The sequence below is a fragment of the Cheilinus undulatus genome, linkage group 5 (genome assembly GCF_018320785.1).
Source record: "Cheilinus undulatus linkage group 5, ASM1832078v1, whole genome shotgun sequence".
Classification (NCBI taxonomy): Eukaryota; Metazoa; Chordata; class Actinopteri; order Labriformes; family Labridae; genus Cheilinus; species Cheilinus undulatus.
This window is the reverse complement of record NC_054869.1, coordinates 17,645,106-17,665,105: the sequence shown is the minus strand read 5'-3', so window position 1 is coordinate 17,665,105 and position 20,000 is coordinate 17,645,106. Positions and strand designations below refer to the sequence as shown.

At 40.2% G+C, this 20,000-nt stretch overlaps 1 protein-coding gene across 2 annotated transcripts in view; it reads right to left on the bottom strand.

Moving 5' to 3' along the window:
- LOC121509377 (GDNF family receptor alpha-2-like) overlaps positions 1 to 20,000 on the bottom strand; it is a 97,187-nt gene that overhangs the window by 12,246 nt on the left and 64,941 nt on the right. For both annotated transcript variants that reach the window (XM_041786692.1, XM_041786693.1), the window contains exons 5-7: positions 9,418 to 9,530; positions 8,370 to 8,510; positions 899 to 1,029 (exon numbers count right to left, since the gene is read on the bottom strand). In XM_041786692.1, the coding sequence (XP_041642626.1) occupies positions 899 to 1,029; positions 8,370 to 8,510; positions 9,418 to 9,530 (385 nt within the window). The remainder of the gene's footprint in view (positions 1 to 898; positions 1,030 to 8,369; positions 8,511 to 9,417; positions 9,531 to 20,000) is intronic.

Below are 20,000 nucleotides of genomic sequence, written 5' to 3'. Positions count from 1 at the left end.
TACTACAGAAGGCTGCACAGCACATCTAAAATACATCTAAAAAAAGCATGACCGTATTTCTTAGAGAAAACTAATCAAACTCAATTGCTTGAAAAAAAACATTCCTCCTGGCCTAAAGTGCAGGGAAATATTTCAAACATGTTCAAAAGAGACAGAGAGAGGGGGGAATGTTTGGCTGACAATAGGCTTCTGTCATTTTCACATTTAATTTGAAGAGGAAATGAAGTACAGTCCCATTAAAAGACAAACGCGCATGCAGCACAGCAGAGAGGGGTGTATTTCTGCTCCAGTCAGACGGTGAACTCGGTTAGAGCCGAGTTGACTGCAGACTTCAGAGTCGACTGCATTCAGCAGAGAACAGGCCCTGGGCCAGTATTTTAGAACCTCTAATCCAGATTAAACCCCCCCCACCTCCCGCTTCTTTCACTATTTCATTGTAGGGGAGAGAAATATAATATTTCAACCAAATGTCATCATCTTGGGTGTAGCATAAACTGTGTTATCATAAAGCGTCTGCTCTGATGTGCCAATTGCTTTAACAGGCGTAAAGATTGAATGTGATGCGACTGTGAATTGTGCAGCGTGTTTGGCTTCGTGATTTCGCCTCTGTGCAAAATCCTCCTTTCACACAAGCGTATAGTGGGGGAGTGGTTTTGTGCGCTTTTCTTGTAATAGGTCCATTTTGACAAATTTATGCAAAGAAGTTGCTGGAAACTGCTGAACATATATGGATACATTTAGGCCACATTGACATGGAAATAATCGTTTTACTGGCCTATGTAAGATAGATTTAGGGATTAATACCTTTAATTCAGACAGCCCATCTGATAAACAAAAAGACACTGTCTTATTGTTTTGCATGTAAATCTGTAAGTGGAACATTAATACAATATATTACCTTTGGGATGGTGACAAAGGGAGCTTCCGACCAATTCAACTCTGTCTTCGTCTCTGCCGAGGGGACCGGGACAGACACATTTTTGTTCTGCATGTTGTCTATCCCATAACCGAAGGCCTGGATGGCATTTCCTGCAGGAACAGAGATATAAAGTCATTTGTTTTTGACTGCCGTCCCAGCAAGAAGCCAGCTCACAGACAGACAGCTCTAAGTCAACTTCTTGGTCCCCTGCCCAATCTTTGGCAACCGAGGGAGCGAGGAGCAGTGGAGGGGGGATTGAGGGAAGGAAGGAGTAAAAAGAGCACACAGGGCCAGTCTTTTTGCTTCGTCAGGAAGCTTGAGAGTTGAACTAATCAAAGACCGAGGTTTGATTGTGAATTCTTTCAAAAAGGCAGATATTACAAAAATATTACAACTAAAAACTGTGTTTAATATTTAAAGCACTGCCTTATTTTCAAATGCCTGACATGTTTATTTTTTTAATTTATCCAGCAATTTTCCTTCAATAAGGAATCCAGCTGAGACACAATGAACACATTTATCAAACACAAACAACTCCAGCTCATGTTCTCAGCTTGTTTCGAGTTGCAACAGTGGCTCTCAAATTGCAAAGAGCTGACCAAATAGTGGCATAATGTCTGCACTCAAGATGATGAATGCCAATTTGTTTGCCGGCAGTTCTACACTCTGGAAAAGGAATCATTTAAAAGTGGCAAATCCATCAACTCCAACAGAAGACAGCAGCCTGTGCATGCATATGAGTGCCTGTGTGTAACCGCCTGCATGTGCCCTGTATACAGGCCTGCCCACAGAATAGGCTGGGTCTCTGAAAGACCCAGAAAATGGGCCTTCTGCACTTAGGATTACTTAACAATATTAACCCATTTTCACCACATATCCTGCTAAATTTTCACCCTTGTTGCCACTTTTTGCTATTCTTAAACCCTTCTCATTAATTTTCCTGCCAGTTTTTGCCCATTTTTACCCCAAAATTTTTAACCAATTTTTGCCACTCTTAAATTCTTTTTTGCCACTTTTAACACAGTTTTGGTAACTATTATCGCTTTTTGTTTCTTGTAACCCATTTTAATCACTCTTTAATCCCTTTTCGCCTCTTTTACTGCCCGTTTTTACCACTTTTACCCATTTTTGCCACTCTTTAACTTTTTCACCCTTTTATCCAGCTATGTTATATGCTGTATAATTTTTTATATTATTTTTTTGCATTTATTTTTTTTCTCTGCACATTGAAATAAACTATCCCACCCAAAACCAAACCAAACCCTTATTTTAATGTTTCTGCCAGTCTTTACCATTACAAATATTTTTGCCTCTTTTAAACCGGGTTTGCCACTTAAACCCCTTTCCACAACTTTATCTGGCTATATTGCAACATTTTTACCTCCACCAAGGAGGTTATGTGATCGGGTGGGTTTGTTCGTTTGTTAATTTGTTTTTTAGCAACATAACCCAAAAAGTTGTGGACGGATTTGGATGAAATTTTCAAGAAATGTCAGAAATGGCATAAAGAAGAACTGATTAGATTTTGGGACTGATCCGGATCACTGTCTGGATTCAGGAATTTTTTAAAGGATTCTGTACTATTGGGAGATAGGGTTATTGGCGGAGGTCTGCGCTGTTACCACTTTACACCAGGAGATGGCAGACATAAGTAACTTCAAGCAGCATTTCTGGATGTGTTTCTATACAAAGTTTTGGAGTTTAAAGAGTTTGAAAGACGGTCCCCGGTCGAGGAGACGAGTTAGAGCGTAACAGAGAGAAAGACAGGGAATTGTAGCGAGAATACTCACAAAGCTGGGAGGAATAGAGGAGTATTCACCCTCTGCCATAACTTCCAGTTGTCCAGTGAGACCATGGGTGAGACTATCAGTGCATCTGTTGGCACCAGCAGGCAATGCTTCTGCCATGACAGTCCACCCATAGCAAAGCCAATGCTCTGCCTCACTGTGTTTCCACCCCGCCGGGGAGGGAGTAATTGACGAATGCTGTGTGGGGGGACACATGGGGATGGATCCAGGATTTTTTTTTAAAGGATTTTTCACTATTGGGAGTTAGGGCTAATGGCGGAGGTCTGCACTCTCAGAGTGTTTTTCTAGTTTGTCTCTTTTATCTGATTTTTGCCACCTTCCCGCCATTTAGCCCATTGTTTAACACCTTTTCATCTACGTTCCCACAAATTTTAGCTCTGTTTTTGGACCTTTGCCATTCTTGACCACCTTTTCATTATTTTCCTACAAATTTTTGCCCATGTTTTCACTTTTTAACCCATTTTTGACAATCTTTATTACATTTTGCCACTTTAAACCCAATTTTGGTATTTGTTGACCCTTTTTGCCTCTATTTGGCTGTTTTTGTCACTCTTTAACCCATTTCCTCCTCTTTTCCTGCCAATTTTTCACTTCTACCCATTTCACTTTTAAGTATTTACTATATTTTAGCTATTTTATATGCTAAATTAATATTATTTTTTTCCTTTAATTTTTTTCTTTGGATGTTCAAAATAAACTATCAAACTCCAAACCAAACCAAACCAATTTTTTTCTTGATTTCTGCCAGCCTTTACCATTTTCATCTTTTATATATATTTTTTGCCCCTTTTAACCCATCTTTTTGCCACTTGTAACCATGCTTTTTTTGTTTGTTTTTGTTGAAATGTGGTTTAGAGAGTCAGTGTGCCCATTAACATTGTTAACATTACAAAAAAAGATAAATCTTTTTAAAGAAAAGGGGTGTTCATTTTTAAACAGTGCTATATTGTACCACAGCATAAATAACTAAAATTCATTTTTTGTTGCTATGATAAGTGTTACTATTCCAGTTATATGTAAAATATGGTTATCACAGATTAACTTTACAATGGACCATGATTTTGCTGACCTCCTCATGGGCCCTCCCTTTGGCTGGGCCCTAGAAAGCCTCTCCCTTTATCCCCCCTTATGAGCGGCCTTGCCTGTATATATGTGGTATGTGCGAGTCTCTGCTAAACTGTGATAAATCCCTGCTCAGTCAGCTTTCCAGCCAGATATGGTAAAATCAGGCCTGAGTACCTTTTTGGCTGCTCAACCATTTAAAACACTGGGCCTTTTTCCCTTTGTGCAGTCGGAGAGAAGGCAAGGCATGTAATTGCTTGGCAACCACCTCCATTATAAGGTCAGCATGCAGAGATGACTTTGAATAGATTTGTGTGACTGATCAAATTCAAAACATTCCCAAACAAAGGAGGAATGGCATTTCCCCCACCAACACTCAAAGGACAACTTATGGAGCACACATGAATAATGGCAGCATGGTCTTCCTGATGTATGGCCCCGTAGATTTGTCTGTCACATCCTCTGTCCACCTACACAGAGCTGCTCACGCCCACACCAGTACACATACTGTACAGCCAAAGCGCACATACACCTGCGCACTTAACACACACAAAAGCAGGCTTCATGTTCCTCTCTCTGTTCAACACTGGCAATTTGGGCTGCTGCCGGAAAATAAAAGCACAGAAAGGAACAGAGCTCTCCAGTGAAGCCTAACAACTCTAACGCTAGTAGTGAAGAGCCATTGAAGTACTGCTGAGACATGTAATGTTACGCATCTGTTTGTCAGGGTCGGCTATCGCTAGCTCTGCCCCTGCAGATGCTCTAAGACGGGGGAATAGTCATAAATCAAAGCAGTTGGCTTGAAGGCCTCCATGCTGGATGTTTTACTGCACCCAAATGTTCCACTGAGTGATTAAGCTCATTGCCAATAGCAATTCAATTTTTTAATGACTCTGGATAAGTTTTCCTATAACCTCTGGCCATAGCTTACCTGCAGGGACAGATGGAGCAGAGATAAGGGAGGAGAGAACAAGAGGGGCAGCCACCGAGGGAGGAAAGGAACCAGGGTTCAGAATATCTTTGAACTATAATTATACTATCCTCTGGGCTGGAATGTCGTCTGTTGGCCCTGACACATATTTGAATAAATGTTGGAACAACTCTTCTGTTTCTTTCTTGTTATAAACGTTTGACTGGTTTCAGACTGTTTTTGGTTGTCAATCAGTGTTGGAAAGGATTAAGCATGCAGGGACAGAAAAGAGCATAAAAGATAGGGATGAATGTGGGATTCATTGGTGTCATGGGGATCATTTGTTTACATGTATAAATATACATTCTGTACAGTGGGTGTGCATTTGTGTGTATTCTCAGCTCTAGTGTGTGGAAGTTTATCGCCGGTTCCCCTTGACTGCAGAGCGGAGATGCTGCATTTTGTGTTATTTTTCAAGACGCCTCCTCAGCTCCGAGCTTCATCCCTCATCCTGCACACTCAGCTAAAACGGTACCCTGGCAATCTATTGAAATGGTCTGAAAGCATTATCCACACAATGGAACATGTTAAAGGCAATGGTGTCTTGTAGCACTGATGACACTGCTCGCTCCGCCACAGCAAAGAAGCCTCACACTGTATTTCACTCCTCAGTGGGAAAAGGAAAAATCCTGGGGATGTTTGAGGTAACCACTCTGTCATGCTGCACCTTGTGTGTTATGCATGAGATGTACAGATGATGTGTATTTTAGCGTCTCCTATTATTTCATTTATGCTAGATCTCTTCCTCCATGACATTTTCCCCCCACAAGGGATAAGCCCTTTAACTTTTTGGGATTGAATGTGGAAATGACATGCAAATGGTTTCCTTTGTATTAAAGTCTGGGCAGATCTTGCCCTAAGGAGGGATGAGAAGTGATAAGAAATGACTAGTTCCTGAGAAACTAAGATGATTTAATTCCAACTTAATCAGTGGGTGGAGGAGTTTACACGGATAAGTCCTGTCAGACCATGTAGCAGACAAGTTTTCATTTGGACTTTAAAGAACTTTCATCAATTCATTGATTTGGCCATCCATTTATGGATACAAACCCAAATTCCAAAAAAAGTTGGGACTTTATGTAAAATGTAAAGAAAAACAGACTACAGTGATTTGCACATACTTTTCAACCAATTAAAACAGCACAAAGACAAGATATTTAAGGTTCAGACTCATAAGCATCACAGCTTTTTTGAAATATACATACAGTCTGAATTTGAAGCCTGCCTTACATTCCAAAAATGTTGGTACACAAGCATTATTACTACTGTGTTACATCACATTTTTCTTCCAACAACACTGTAGGTGTCTGGGGACTGGATACACTTGTTGTAGTACTGACAGTGGACTACTTCCCCATTCTTGCTTGATGTACACCTTCAGCTGCTTGACAGTGTGGGGTTTCTGTTGACATATTCATAATGCACTACACAGTTTCAGTGGGTAGCAGGCCTCCCTTAAATAGGTGTAAAGGCATGAATAGCTTTTTCAGCGCTGGCAGCGCTTAGTTTCAATTCAAAGCCAAAGTAGTCCAGACTCCAACTCAACGCCCTGGATAAAAATAACACCCTTCACATTGCATTTTTTTTTTTTTTTTTTTTTTTTGTCATCGCACTTAAAGTGCTCTCAGTTGAACAGCACTGCACTCATCAATGTTGCCTCTCCCTCACTTGCCAATCAAAATCAAAAAGGGGCGGGACGTCTGACAACAGCGGTCGGGAACTTTTTAGTAGTGTAAAGTTTTCCACTGAAGCTGCTGCCTGTGACAGGACAGAATTCCTGAACATTGTCCTCATGCTATCCATACCTTCATTTTACAGAACGTTTTCCAGCGAGTCTGGAACTTTGGTGACTTTCCGGCGTCTTTAGAGATTAAATCCAAATGAGAAACTCAAATACTGAACATCTTTCATCATTTTTTTTTTTTTTTTATCAATTTATAAATCATCCCTGCCACTAGCTGCTAATGCCATCACCATATTGGCTGTTTGCATCCCACAATGCATTGTGACTGGGCTGTGAAAATCAAAGGCAGGCTGTTCCGTCATCCCCTCATGCTTTGCAGAGCCTGTGCAAACACTTGGAAACTGGAGAAGAGAGCCTGAATGACTCATAATGGAGAGAAAGAGACACAGAGAGGCTGTGATGTGTGCCTCTGTGTCGCTGCAGACAGGAACTGCTTTGAATTATGACTCAGATTCCCAAAAGCATAAGTAGTTTTTTAAGGGAAAAAATGTGAATATTTTAAAGGCTTTTTGTCACTGAATGATTTTTTGTTTACTTTTTAGTCCCAAAGAGATGGAACAAGAACAAGCTTGTGCAAGTCTGATTTTTTTAATTTAACCTTTAAATATTCAGCCCCCACATACCATTCAGCCAAGGCTTATAAGTTTTGGTCTGCTAATGCGTCTTCACAAGGCCTACAAAAAAGCCTCCTGGACCCATGCCCAAATCCCAACAGGAAGTCCACCAGCTTCATCTCAACTTTAAAATCAGGCATTTTTGAAGGTGCCAAATGACTTTGACCTAATATAACTTTAGTATACAATATTCTGTGAAATTCTGCTCTTTCTCGCAAGACAACAGTATCACACTAAACACACCCACATGCAAACATCTCATAACAGTCCCCCTTAGTGGCAGCTGGAATTGAAACAACAGAGCCCTTTCTTTACTGGCAAGCAATTCGTTATTCATTTCACAGGAGGTCACTGTAACTTTTACATGAAACTTTTGATTTACATCAAATCTCACATGTATGATTAGGGTCTTCCCCTCTACATGTTTTGCTTTGCTTATCTACAATAAGAAAGCAGAAGCATTTCTAACAAATAATCTCCAGTTTTCTCTCATTTCTTATGATAGATACCACATGTTCTCTGCGCTCTGCTGCAGCATACAGCACAGGCTGCTTATTCCCCCACTCGTGCAGTTACGACACACCCTGAAATGTGCCAGGGTGCGAGGGCCCTACAGTGCTGCTTGCAGCCCTACTAACTATTCCTCCTGTCCCAATTTTTTGGGAATTTTTTACATGTATCAAATCCAGAATGTGTGTATATTAAAAAAAATTGGATCTGTCTGATCTTAAATATCTCATCTTTGTGCTGTATTAAAATGAATATACATTAAAGAGGATTTGCAAAACTCTGTTTTCAATTCTTGTACACATTTTTACGCAGCATCCCAACTTTTTTTTGAAATTGAGGTTTGCATACATCTACAATTTTCATTTGTTCTTGCTTTATTCATATCCATGTTTGGTAAATGCTTCCCTCTTTGCATTTAAATGAATTAAGTTCCCTGTACCTTAGACTCTCCACAGTTATCTCTGACCACTATCATCCACTTCTCAACAGCTGAACATCCACAGTCATCACACTAGAGAGCCGCAGGACATCAGTGAACGGAAACTGACATGACACCATTAAAGTTGCATTCGATCAAAGTTCATGGCTCACTCTTCTCTAACATGGCAGCAGTAAGAGTAACTGCATCACACGCTTGTGCGCTTATCAATATTACATGACTGTTGGAGCCCTATCAGTTTCAGAAGCATGCAGAGAATCTGTGTATGCGTGTGTGCCTCCATGTGTGTGTTGGGATGCTCACTTAGGCATGTGTTTTCAGTAAAGAGGTTCAGGAAGTTCAGGCATTCCTCCTCTTGGTTTCCGCTTCCCTTACAGGTGCACCATGGAGAGATGGTCCAGTTGGAGACGCTGCTGTCCACATAGTTAGGAGTCATTTCTGTCCCTGTGAGGGCATTCAAAGACAAACACAGACACAAACACACATTAGGACGAACAGTTATGGGTCACTAATGGACAATAATGGAGCACATTTATAGCAGATAGTATATAAGCAAGATGTTAGTCATAGGAATGGGTTTGCACTGTTTGAGTTTATGGCAAGGTGAAGCGTTCTGTAATGCTTTATTTTAGATGTAAAGAGGCTATTATGTTATGAATATTTCGCAAAGTAGGTGCTTTCGGAAGTGTGTGTGTGTGTGCTGGGTGAAAATAGCACAGCTCTACAAAAACATTTTACTTCTCAAAATGTCTCTGTGTGGCGATGCTTTCAGCCGGAGTCAGGGGCGTTAGATGCACTTTGTGCAGCATTTTCCAGAGAAATCCCGGAAGCGCCGTGGCATATTATCACTTCATACTGCTCGATTTATGACACACGGTGGGGAAGCAGTGACTGATACTGAAATATGGACACTTCAGTAACCACTATGCTGGAATAAAAAAAGTTATTTTGTGAAAATTTGCATTTGAGTTGAAGTTCTGTGATGCTCTGGGATTGAGAAATCTGCCTCTGCTAGTCCTTGCACATTGTTTGAACAACATTTATATGAGCAAACAGATGGCCATAAGGTGTTTTAATTAAGTAAACGCTCCCCTGCTCTGTACTCCCTAATTACTTCTAGTCGTGAACTAATGTCCAGTGGGCACAGGGAGATATGAGGCCAGGAGGGAGAAGGTCTCGCTCCACTGCCTGCTCCAGGTGATAAACTGCATGGTAGAGTAGCCTGCTGTCACACTGTCTATAACTGTCACTCTTTATCTCAACATGTCTGAAATTTGAGGGAGATTATGTGGAATACAGAGCTAAGCGTGCTACCTTTTCCCCTCCATACACAAGCCTGAGCTGTACTGACCGATTAGCCTTGCGTAGGAGGCCAGGCAGGCCTGATGATTGTCTTGGTTGGGACAGGTGCTCACTGTGTGTGGAGTCATCCAGCAGTTCACCATGTAGTCGGCCAGCCTCGACCTGCACAGCACAAAAAAGAGACAGAGTCGGTCACAAGCACATGACAGATGACCATACATACACATCCACAAACTCAAAGCACATGGCATAACTTCTGGCACCAGTAGTCCCCTACAGCAGCTGCCAGTAGTGACCAACATCAAACCGGAGGACTATATTCAACATCTGTTCCCAGACCACTACAACAGGTGGCCCTGAATAGCAACCAAGTCTCACTCGCCCCTCTGTGCCAACAAGCTATTTACTACAGTCACTGCATGCAAAGCGGAGCCAGTGGCTGTGCATTTATGTAACCATGAGAAAGATATGATATGACTCTTTTGGCTGTTAAGTCCATATTTAAAGTGGACATCTCCTTTGTCTCCCAAAGTTGCTCTCCCTACAAACCAAGGGGACCTTATAAAAATAGTATGTTTTGTTTCGGTGTGTGTTTGTGATAAGAGCTTTAAGTCTGTGAAGGCCCCCAGGGTGGCATTGCTAATCCACTTAAGTAGGTTTATTGGGAGTAGCGTGTGCAAAGTTGCTCTGTCTGTACTGTTCACATCACAGCTGCCCACTAAGTGAATCACAATCCACTGCACATTTCTCTCTCTCTCTCTCTCTCTCTCTCTCTCTCTCTCTCTCTCTGCCATGACTCATTTACTCGACCTGGTGTGACCATTTTTTGCAGCCTTAAGTTCAAAGGTACTGTAATGTCCCTTGGGCTGTTTTGTCCTTAGTCCCACACACAAGCATACACTCACAAACAGAGTTGACTGGATGTGTTTTCTAGCTGGTCTGCGGTTGGTTTATCATATTTGGGAAACTTAGTGGCTGACAAACAACAGTTGATTTGGCTCATTGGTAATAGCTGCTTTGATAAGCTCCTCTTCTTTTCTCAGTCTGTTATAAGCAGTACAGTCATTTGTTTGTTTTTAAGGGTGAAATGATGAATGAGCATTTGAGAGCAAAGTACATCATGGTCTGATAGTGACACATTTTAATTACCATAAACAAATGATGCCAGCTAATGTGCTTGCCTTATCTCAAGCCACAAGTGTTGGTAAAGTTTACCATAATTACAGTAAAGACAGTTCAGAAAATGTATGCTTTCACTCTCTGGGAAAAAAAAGATTGATACAAGTCTCTTATTTGAATGATATTTTGCTGGAAGCAGGAATGGGTAAACTTAACTTAAATAAGAATAAGGACTACAAACATGAGAATAAATGGTATTGCTCCTGGACACTACTCTTGGTATGTGTGCTTTTGTTTGAATGCTTGTTATTGTCTGTTACAATTTTGAATGCAGTATCTGTGCAGCACTGGAGCCCAAGACAAATCTTTTCAAAGGAGTCAATAAAGTGTACCATATAGCATCGAATCACGTCATCTCGTATCATTTATTGTATCCTGTTGCATTGCATCACATCGTTTTGCATTGCATCTAATCATACTGCATCGCAAGGTATTGCATCATATCAGACTGTATTGCATCTTATCATACTGCATTGCATTGTATCGTAATGCATCATATCACATCATGTCACACTGTATCACATCGCACTGCATGATATCGTATCGCATGGTATTGCATGGTATTGTATTGGATCGCATGGTACTGTATCACATTGTATCGATTGCATCATATTGCATTGTATCGTATCATTGCTTTGAATGTATCACATTGCATCGATTGCATAATATAGTGTCGCACTGCAACGCATCCCAGAATATCTCATCACATCGCACAACATCATATAGTACTGTATGATATATTATTGAAGTGTATATATAGAATTGTATTACTTCCTATCTTGCCTTGGAATCAAATATCGTCAAGTGATCAAATAGTATCCTTTCATTTTATCGTATCCTTTTGTCCTATCATGTCATATCATATACAACTGTATTGTATCGTACTATATTCCAATGCATCATATTGCATTGTATTGAATCATATACTATTGTAGGGTATCATTTTGTATTATTTTGTTTTGTAACACTGGATCACATTGTATTGTATTGTATTGTATCTGACTGTTCTGAACCTTGTGGTATCATTTCTAATTGAAGATCTTTCTACTGTTTTAAGTTGCTGTCATATCATGTTATACAGCATTATTTTGTAATATAATGTTGAATATAGTATTCTATCGTAGTGTTTACTATCGCACCATATTGTGGTGTCATTTTTAATCATGTCGTATTCCATTCTATCATGTTCTATTGTATCCTATCATAGCAATCACACTGTCTTGCCTCTTATTGGATTTTTTAAATTGTAACCTACTGCTTTATTATTATTTTAATTTTTTGATCATTTTTGGGGCTTTTTGCTTTTATTCATAGGCCAGCTGAAGAGAGACAGGAAACATGGGACGAGAGAGTGAGGGGAGGCATGCACCAAACATGTGTCCAGACTGGGAATCTTGCTACCAGTGCACTGAGGACTATAGCCTCTGCTTATGGGTACCCATAGTAAGGTATTATTATCCTATAGCATGGCATGGCATGGCATGGCATGGAATGGCATGGTATGGTATGGTATGGTATGGCATGGCATGGCATGGAATGCCATGGTATGGTATGGCATGGCATGGCATGGCATGGTAAGGTATGGTATGATGATGTGGTATGTATGAGGTTTTTTGCTCCAAATCTGGATTTTAATGTGCTGCTGTTACAGACATCACAGTCAGACATTGTCAGGCTAGCAGTTTACCATTTCCAGTCTTTGTGCTTAGTCCTGCTAAACTGAGCTAAGCTAAAACAACTATCGCTGGGCTTGCTCCTTCTTATCTCTCAGACCTTTTAAAACCCAACATTTTACCACGACACCCAGATCCACTGATCAGTTCTGACTGTCCCACAGTCAAAGTTGGAGCTCAGTGTTGACCAGGCCTCCTCAGTATCTCTGATGAAGCTCTGTAATACCCTCCCTCTACGGGTTCAGCTGTCCCTGTCACTGCCTGTTTTTCAATCAAACTTCAACTTCACTTGTTGTTTTTAATTTCTATTGTACAGCTCTTTGGTCAACTTTCTGTTGTTTAAATAAATTGGGATTGGATTTTGGATTGGATAACCTTTCTTGGTGATAAGGCGTTTCAGTAAGTCTTCTCTTTTTTGACGAGTTGTGCTTTTAACATTCAATTTTCTGAAGTACATCTGAATGTGTAACAATTCCCTCAAAGGTCAACATTTATTACACAGGTTTTTCAGCTGACATTCTTGTATTATTTGCTCAGTTTAAATTCATTCTTTTGCTGTGCAGCCTAAGTAGACAGGTTGCAAGAAATGTAGGTTATTAACTCTATTATTAGCTGCTCTTTAAATCTACATTTTCACACAGAATAACTGTAGTGAATGAAGTACGAGTTATGTCTTTGCATTTATATTCACATGTCACTGATAAATAAAGGTGTTGAGGATTAATTTACTCATTGCCTATTTATACAGCTGCTGAACTATATCTTAGTTAATGAGAAACTCACAGATGCACCTGCAGCATTGATGCACTGATCAAGAGATCCATATTAAAAAAACAACAAAGTGCTGATGTTGCACACCGCTGTATGCCACAGCAGCCTGAACTGGTAGAATATTAATGCCAAACACATTTACATACTGCCTTGTCTTTAAATATGCATGGCAGCTATATCACTTATCATACGTTCTACAGTGGTGACACTTGATCACTTATTCATCATTCTGTGCCTTTTTCCTGAGATTGGGGAATAATTGGATTCATCGAGATGCATTGTAATGAAATGGAGCTTCTACCTGCATGTTTATTAGCAAACAGTGGATCTGTTCCCTTCAACAGGAGGGACAGTGACATTCAGGACACTGAGCCGTGGGTTTGTGCAGCCCTAGCACAGTGTACCAGACACAGAGGCTTCCTTTTGTTGCTGTGAGTTGTGCTTACTGTTGTGCTCCATCTCAACTCTGAGAATAAGGAGAGTGCAGACAAGCAGATTTGGCTGAGGGGGGATATGGGGTGATGAGGTTACAATCCCTCTGTCTGTCTCCCTGCCTGTCTGTCTTTGTGTGTCTCTCACCACAGCAGAGATGCAGCCAGTGTTGTGTGATGGGCTCAGGCCTCCAGCTGCAAACCCCACTCAGACTCACTTCATTACTCCATCTCCATCCGCCCTCCTATCAAATCACCCGGAGAGCCTCTCGATGTGACATGCTGCTAACATCACAGCCACGCTTCAGAAAACTGGACGTATGGGCGCTCTAGCAATTTCTGCAAAGACCCGTGTGGATGCACACAAACACAAACAGCTAAACACATTACATAATGTGAAATCACAGAGGAAACATACACAAATCTATCCCTCTCTGCACCTGTCCTCCCTACTCAAAGCCCCCTCTCACCTGGTCCTGTTGCCTCTTGAAAGAAGCCACTTGTACACACAATCACAGCACGGATGATAAAAAAAGACACAACAAACAGCGGGGAGAGAGAACAACTCCATTGTGCTCATACAAAGCAACCTGTGGAACTACATTTTCCATTTCTCTTATCCTCATGAGCAAAGGTTCTTCTGCTAACAAAGAAATGTGAATGTGGGATTCAGGAGAAGAGGCAAAGAGCGCTAAAGATTAAAGAACGTGAACGAGCTGTGTGTTTCTTTTAGATGCAGAGCTCTTTCAGACAATGATGGCTTAAAAACAGTAATTTAAAGTTTAGAGAGGTGTCCTGAGTGTTCAGACAATGGTCTTCCAACACCGGGATGCGGCAAATTTCATGGCTTCCACAGGCTTTCCATTATACCTCGGCAAAGCGCCACTCGCTGCTGAAATTACAGGCTGTCTAGCTCAACAGAGTTTTATGGTCATTTCAGCCACTCAGCCCCCAGGGAAGTGGCAGAGGAGCCCCCACTGAGGTAGACTTCTTTCAACCAACCTGACACTTTAAACACAGTTATTCAGCTGAGCGCTGAGTGCCTGTCCATCCAGTTTGGCAGTAATAGAAAACTAATGGCTTTTTATATGGATTCTTATTCCTATCACTTGATACCCATGACAAACAATGTGACTCAAATCAGATGAGTGTCAGTCTAAGAAACCATTTCCTCATGAAGGAGGAGGGACGGGAAGAAAAACAGCTATCAGACTACACAGTCCTCTAATACAGCTTCCTCTCCACATTAAAAAACAACAGTCTATTGAGAGTCCTATCTGCTTTAGAGACTCCCTCTTCCCGCTGTCTGCAAATATGAGTTCTTCCATGGATGATAATTTCTGTTAAATGTGAAATTACAGCTCTTCACTCTTATCACTTATCACTCCCTCAGTCTTCAGCCTGGAGAGGCTTTAGAAACCATATCTCAGAAAGCAACAATAACCATGACACAATAGCTGCCAACATAATGGAAATTACAAGAAGCAAATGAGAGAAACAAAAGATGTTTCTCTCGGCTTTTCCTCTCCTCTGACCTTATCTTTCCCTTCCTCTCCTCTCATTAAACTCCTGTTTTCATTGTCATACAAGCCCATCGCCACTGCAGCCTGCAGTGTGCAAACTCACAGCAAGGTAACTTGACCCTGACTCAATCAATAGGACTCCACGGTCAAGTGTCCTTTTTGTCATTTTATGTAGCATGCAAATAGGAACAAATCTAAGATTCCACTTTTCTGAAAGTTTTCTGCATGCTGCAGCAGAGCTCATTACGTCACATTAATTATTATAAAAGCCGAAGAAAAGAGCGCTGACCTTGTGGGTGGAGTGCTTTGAATGCATTTTGATTTAAGGTGCATAGCATTTGTCAAAGTTATTCTTTTCTTTCCACTAAAAGCACATTTTAGGATTTGGTTGGCTTCATTGGACGCCTGCTGCTGCATGCTTTCCCTCCTAAATCTCAGCCTCTGATCCTCAGACAATCTCTTTGTTGCTCTGGTCAGAGGTGAGTGTCCATTTCAGCCACTGCTATTTTCATTATTTCCCCTTAAATGTGCCTTGACAGAGCCCTGCCTTTTTGCTCCTGCAGCACTGTACTCACTGGGATTCCCGGTCAATACTCTAAAAGGGCAATGTGGACAGATGGCATTCAGTCAAAACACAAGGCAGTTTAGCTTAGCTGTCGCATGACACAACCTTTCGCCCTCTTACTCAGCAGAGGATTGAAACAAGCCAGAAGTGTCTAGTGGCGTAACCGCCCCTGCATGAATAAGCAGAAAAAGTTGAAAAATGAAAAGAAGTGAGCTTGCATCTTAATTTCATTATCCAACTTTCTGTTTAATTTCAAAACTCTTACTCATGCTTGATTGCTTTGTTGCTCATTTGGTGACCAGAAAACATTTGGGATTTGGTGATTCTTCTATTTTCTCTCTTTTTTCTCTCCCTGATCTTTCCACACCACCCTCTGCAGATGTCGAACAACGCCCCCCCCCCCCAACCCCCCCAAATGTTATGTCACTGGAATGAATGCTAAATCAAGCGTGCCACACACAAAACCTGGAACCATCTATTTGGTGAGGGGTGAGTAGATTATTCAAGGTTATCTGAACTCCCTAAATACCCTCCGAGCTCAGCAAACAGCCATCCCGCAGACAGAGTGTACACACCAAACAAATGGATGAACTGTGCCTGAAAAAGTGACAGAGTTAGCAGAACACTGCAGAACAGATATTTCCACTTACAGAGCCTATAGAAGTATTCAATGCTTTAGATGTTTTACCCTTCAATCGATTTTATAAATCAGTCATTGTCCATATATCTGACTTTTTTGACCAAAATAAATAATTAAAAAAACCCTCTTTAATTTCAACAAAGTATTGTCAATAAATATACACCCCTTTTAAAATGGATACTAAGCAGTGAATGTGTCTCAAGTGATTGTCATAAAGAAACCTGTGTCTGGAAGGTCCAGTCACTGGTTGATCAGTATTCCTGGCTACCATTACACCACAAAGACAAAAGAACACTCCAAGCAACTCAGAGAAAAGGGTATTGAAAAGTATAAGTCAGGGAATGGAGACAGGAAAAAAAATTCCAAGGAATTCCAAGCTTCGTCAGCTGAGATGGGAGAGACTGCATCCAACAACTATTGCCCTGGTTCCTCAGCAAATCTTAACAGAAGAGTGGCAAAGAGGTCAAATGGCAGATCAGGCCATCAGACAATCACATCACCACAAACACACCATTCCCACTGTGAAGCACAGCATTCAGCGAAAATTACACAGAAATGGCTTAAAGACAAAAAGGTGAATGTTCTGGAGTGGTGAGTTAAGGCCGAGACCTCAATCCAATAAAGAATTTATTGCTGGACTTGAAAAGGGCTGTTCACACCTGATCCTAGATCAATCTGACAGAGCTTGAGCAGTTTTGCAAAGAAGAATGGAGTAAAATTACAGTGTCCAGATGTGCAAGTCTGATTGAGACTTATCCACACAGACTCAGTGCTGTAGCTGCAGCCAAAGGTGCATCTACTAAATACTCACCTGAAGGGAGTGAATATTTATGCAACCACTTATTTAACTTGACATATTTTAATTCAACTGCTGTCTTTGTAGAAATCTGTTTTCAATTTGACATTAGTTTTTACTTTTTTTGAATTTTTTAAAATAATAAAAAAAAGTTATATTGACCTTGATTAATTTACCGAATCATTAAAAGTGTAAAACATCCACAAGGTTGATTACTTTTTATAGGCTCTGTATTCATCTGTTTTAAATGACTGTGCTGAAGAAAGGAAGAGCACATGGTACAGTAATCAGAGAGACTCCTTAAGTACAGGAGGAAGTTCAGAGTTTGACTGATTAAAGTAAAAGAGAGGGTCCTAACTAACACATTGAAAACCACAGGTTGACCATAGTGTAGATAAGGCTGAAGTCTTATTGATAACGTTTGCATTAATAATAAATACGGTGTGGTTCAAACAGGGGCTGTGACGGGAGGATGAGGCCTATAGTCAGTAATGACTGCAGTTTTCCGCTATACCATGTTCCCTCAGAGATTACGGTTTGCAAAGTAAATGGGCATAGACTAATCCATGTATTGGAATTAAATGCACAACTCTTTCTTTCCAGCTCTTGCCCCATTGCTCTCATTACTTCTCTCCCTCTCCCTTTTCTGCTTTCTTCTCACCCTGTTTTTCCGCTCTCATGTGTAGCAGGAAAGCTGAGCACGTCTCCGCTGAAGCTAAGGCCTGATTAAAGCTGCACACTGCAGCAAACTGTACTATGTATGAGGAAAAGGTCACCAATTGACACATGCTTCGCTTGCAAAAACCAGGGCTTAAAAATTTTAGAAAAGACACTTCTCCTTTATTGCATGTATTGAAACCAGGGAGATAGAGACAGTGCAGGTATTACTTTGAGTACCAACTCTTAAAGTTAAGTAAGAGGATATATGTCACTGCAGTGTTTGCTTTTAAACCTCTATCCTTGTGAGGACCCTGCAGAGTGAAGACATCTGTGTAGATGAGGACAGTTTGGTCAGTTCTACTGGGGATGGGAGTACTAAAGTGCTGGTTATGGCTGTCATTATTTAAGTAACGTTTCATTATTATTTAGCAGATACATCCTGTTTAAGACTTCAATATTTCAACTGATTTAGTGTTACATGTGTACTCTAAATTTATGGATTTGTCTGACTTAATACTTGTTAAGAAAGAGGAAGTAAGTAAATAATAAATGGTGTGCAGAGTTATGACTTCTCCAACCAGAGTTATATGCACAGTTGGTCACATTACAGTAACTTTCAAGGGTCATAACTCAATAGTGGGGTTGATGAATGATTAATTTTTTTAATCTTTTTTCTCCCATTTGAAATTCCACTGTTTTCTATTTCAAACTGTTTGTACTTTTATATATATAAAAAAAAAACTTCAGGTAAATGTTGACTGTTAAACCAGTAAAAGAAACTTGTAATGGGTTGAAAGGGAAAATAAGGGAACGGTAAAACACTGAAATGTTTGGTATCAGTTTGAGTGAAGATAAACTGAAAAGATTCATTAAGATGCAGGGATATACTTATGTTACATCACTGTGGCTGCAGGGAGATGCTGCTGTGGTTTAACCAAAGAGTGCCAAAAGGGATAAAACAGCATGTGACTAAAAATAAAAAGTTGTATGTCTCTTAATCACATTGCAATAAATGCATCAATGCTGACAGCCCTTCTCAGGCAGAGTAACATTATTCCTGTTAGCACCAGTTCACACATATTGCTTGTGATGATACTGGATCAAAGAAGATTAGCCTGCTAATAAAAAAATGTTCACTGGAGATGTGATCACAATAAATTTTGTGGAAGGAGAACGCTACTGTGGCTGCTCACTCCTAACCCCTAACCCTGAAAATTATTCAGGAAGGACTCACTTTAATTTATTGGGTCAACATTAAGAAATTACCTGGGAATTATCAAGCATCTCATATAAAAATAATCATCTTATTTCTAAGACATTACTTGGTAAAATACTACCAATTAACAGAGAATTACCAAAATACTAGAAAGAATTACTTTTAAAAAAACAAATTATTACAAAATAAATACTTCCTTAATATTACTGCGTTATTCCCTGGTAAAATCCCAGCTTATTACTGGGTGACTACCTTATTCTTGAGAAATTACTGGATAATTACCACTTTTTACAATAAAATTACTAGGTAATTTGGGCCTGCTAGAATAAAGTGCTGTCAGTTAAACCCTCAGTTAGTTACATCTCTTGTAATTTCATAGAGAACTGGGATTTAAAGCAGCACACCACAATAATGGCCACTAACAGGTTTGAGTGTGACCTTTTTCTTTACAACTTTTATATCTAACAAGTACTCAATCAGAAGGTTGTGCAAGAAGAACTGAAACTACATCAAAACCCCATCCCTACCTGATACAATAGAAAATGTTCCCACATTTAATGTCTATTGCAAGTACCCATTTCAACATGCAAAACATCCTGATATACTACACATGGCAAAGCAGACTGGGCTGGTGGTGTCCCTTTTTATCAGCTTTTCACCCTCAGTAGATCAAAATCATGCTTTTATAGAAAAAGATGGTATGCTGTTCAGTAAATTACAAAGTGCTGGATTGACTGAAAGGACTCAACTGAATGAATTCAAGTGAAAAGTAGAAGCCAGAAGCACAGGCTGGAAGTATGTACTTCATGTTTGCCACCATTCACCTACCCATCATTACTGAGAGCTCAGCTACTGTGCCAATAATTGGAAAATTCCCATGGCAAAAACAGATGACAGAAAAAAAATGCGTACAGAAATTTCCCATTGTGAACTGTGCCACATGCAATGAAAATCATCAAGAAAACAGTTCTAATGGGAGACCCTTAAAACAGGCAGTGTCTTTTTGCATAGTGTGATTCACATTATTCACACTATCTAAACCTGTTCTGATACCTATCAATAGACTATTTTTTTTTTTAATCAACAATAGATCACAAAACATGTAAACGGGTGTGTCTACATATCTCAGTAGCATTTCTTATAGCATTCTCATGTGTCTTCATGTAAATGTTTCAGTG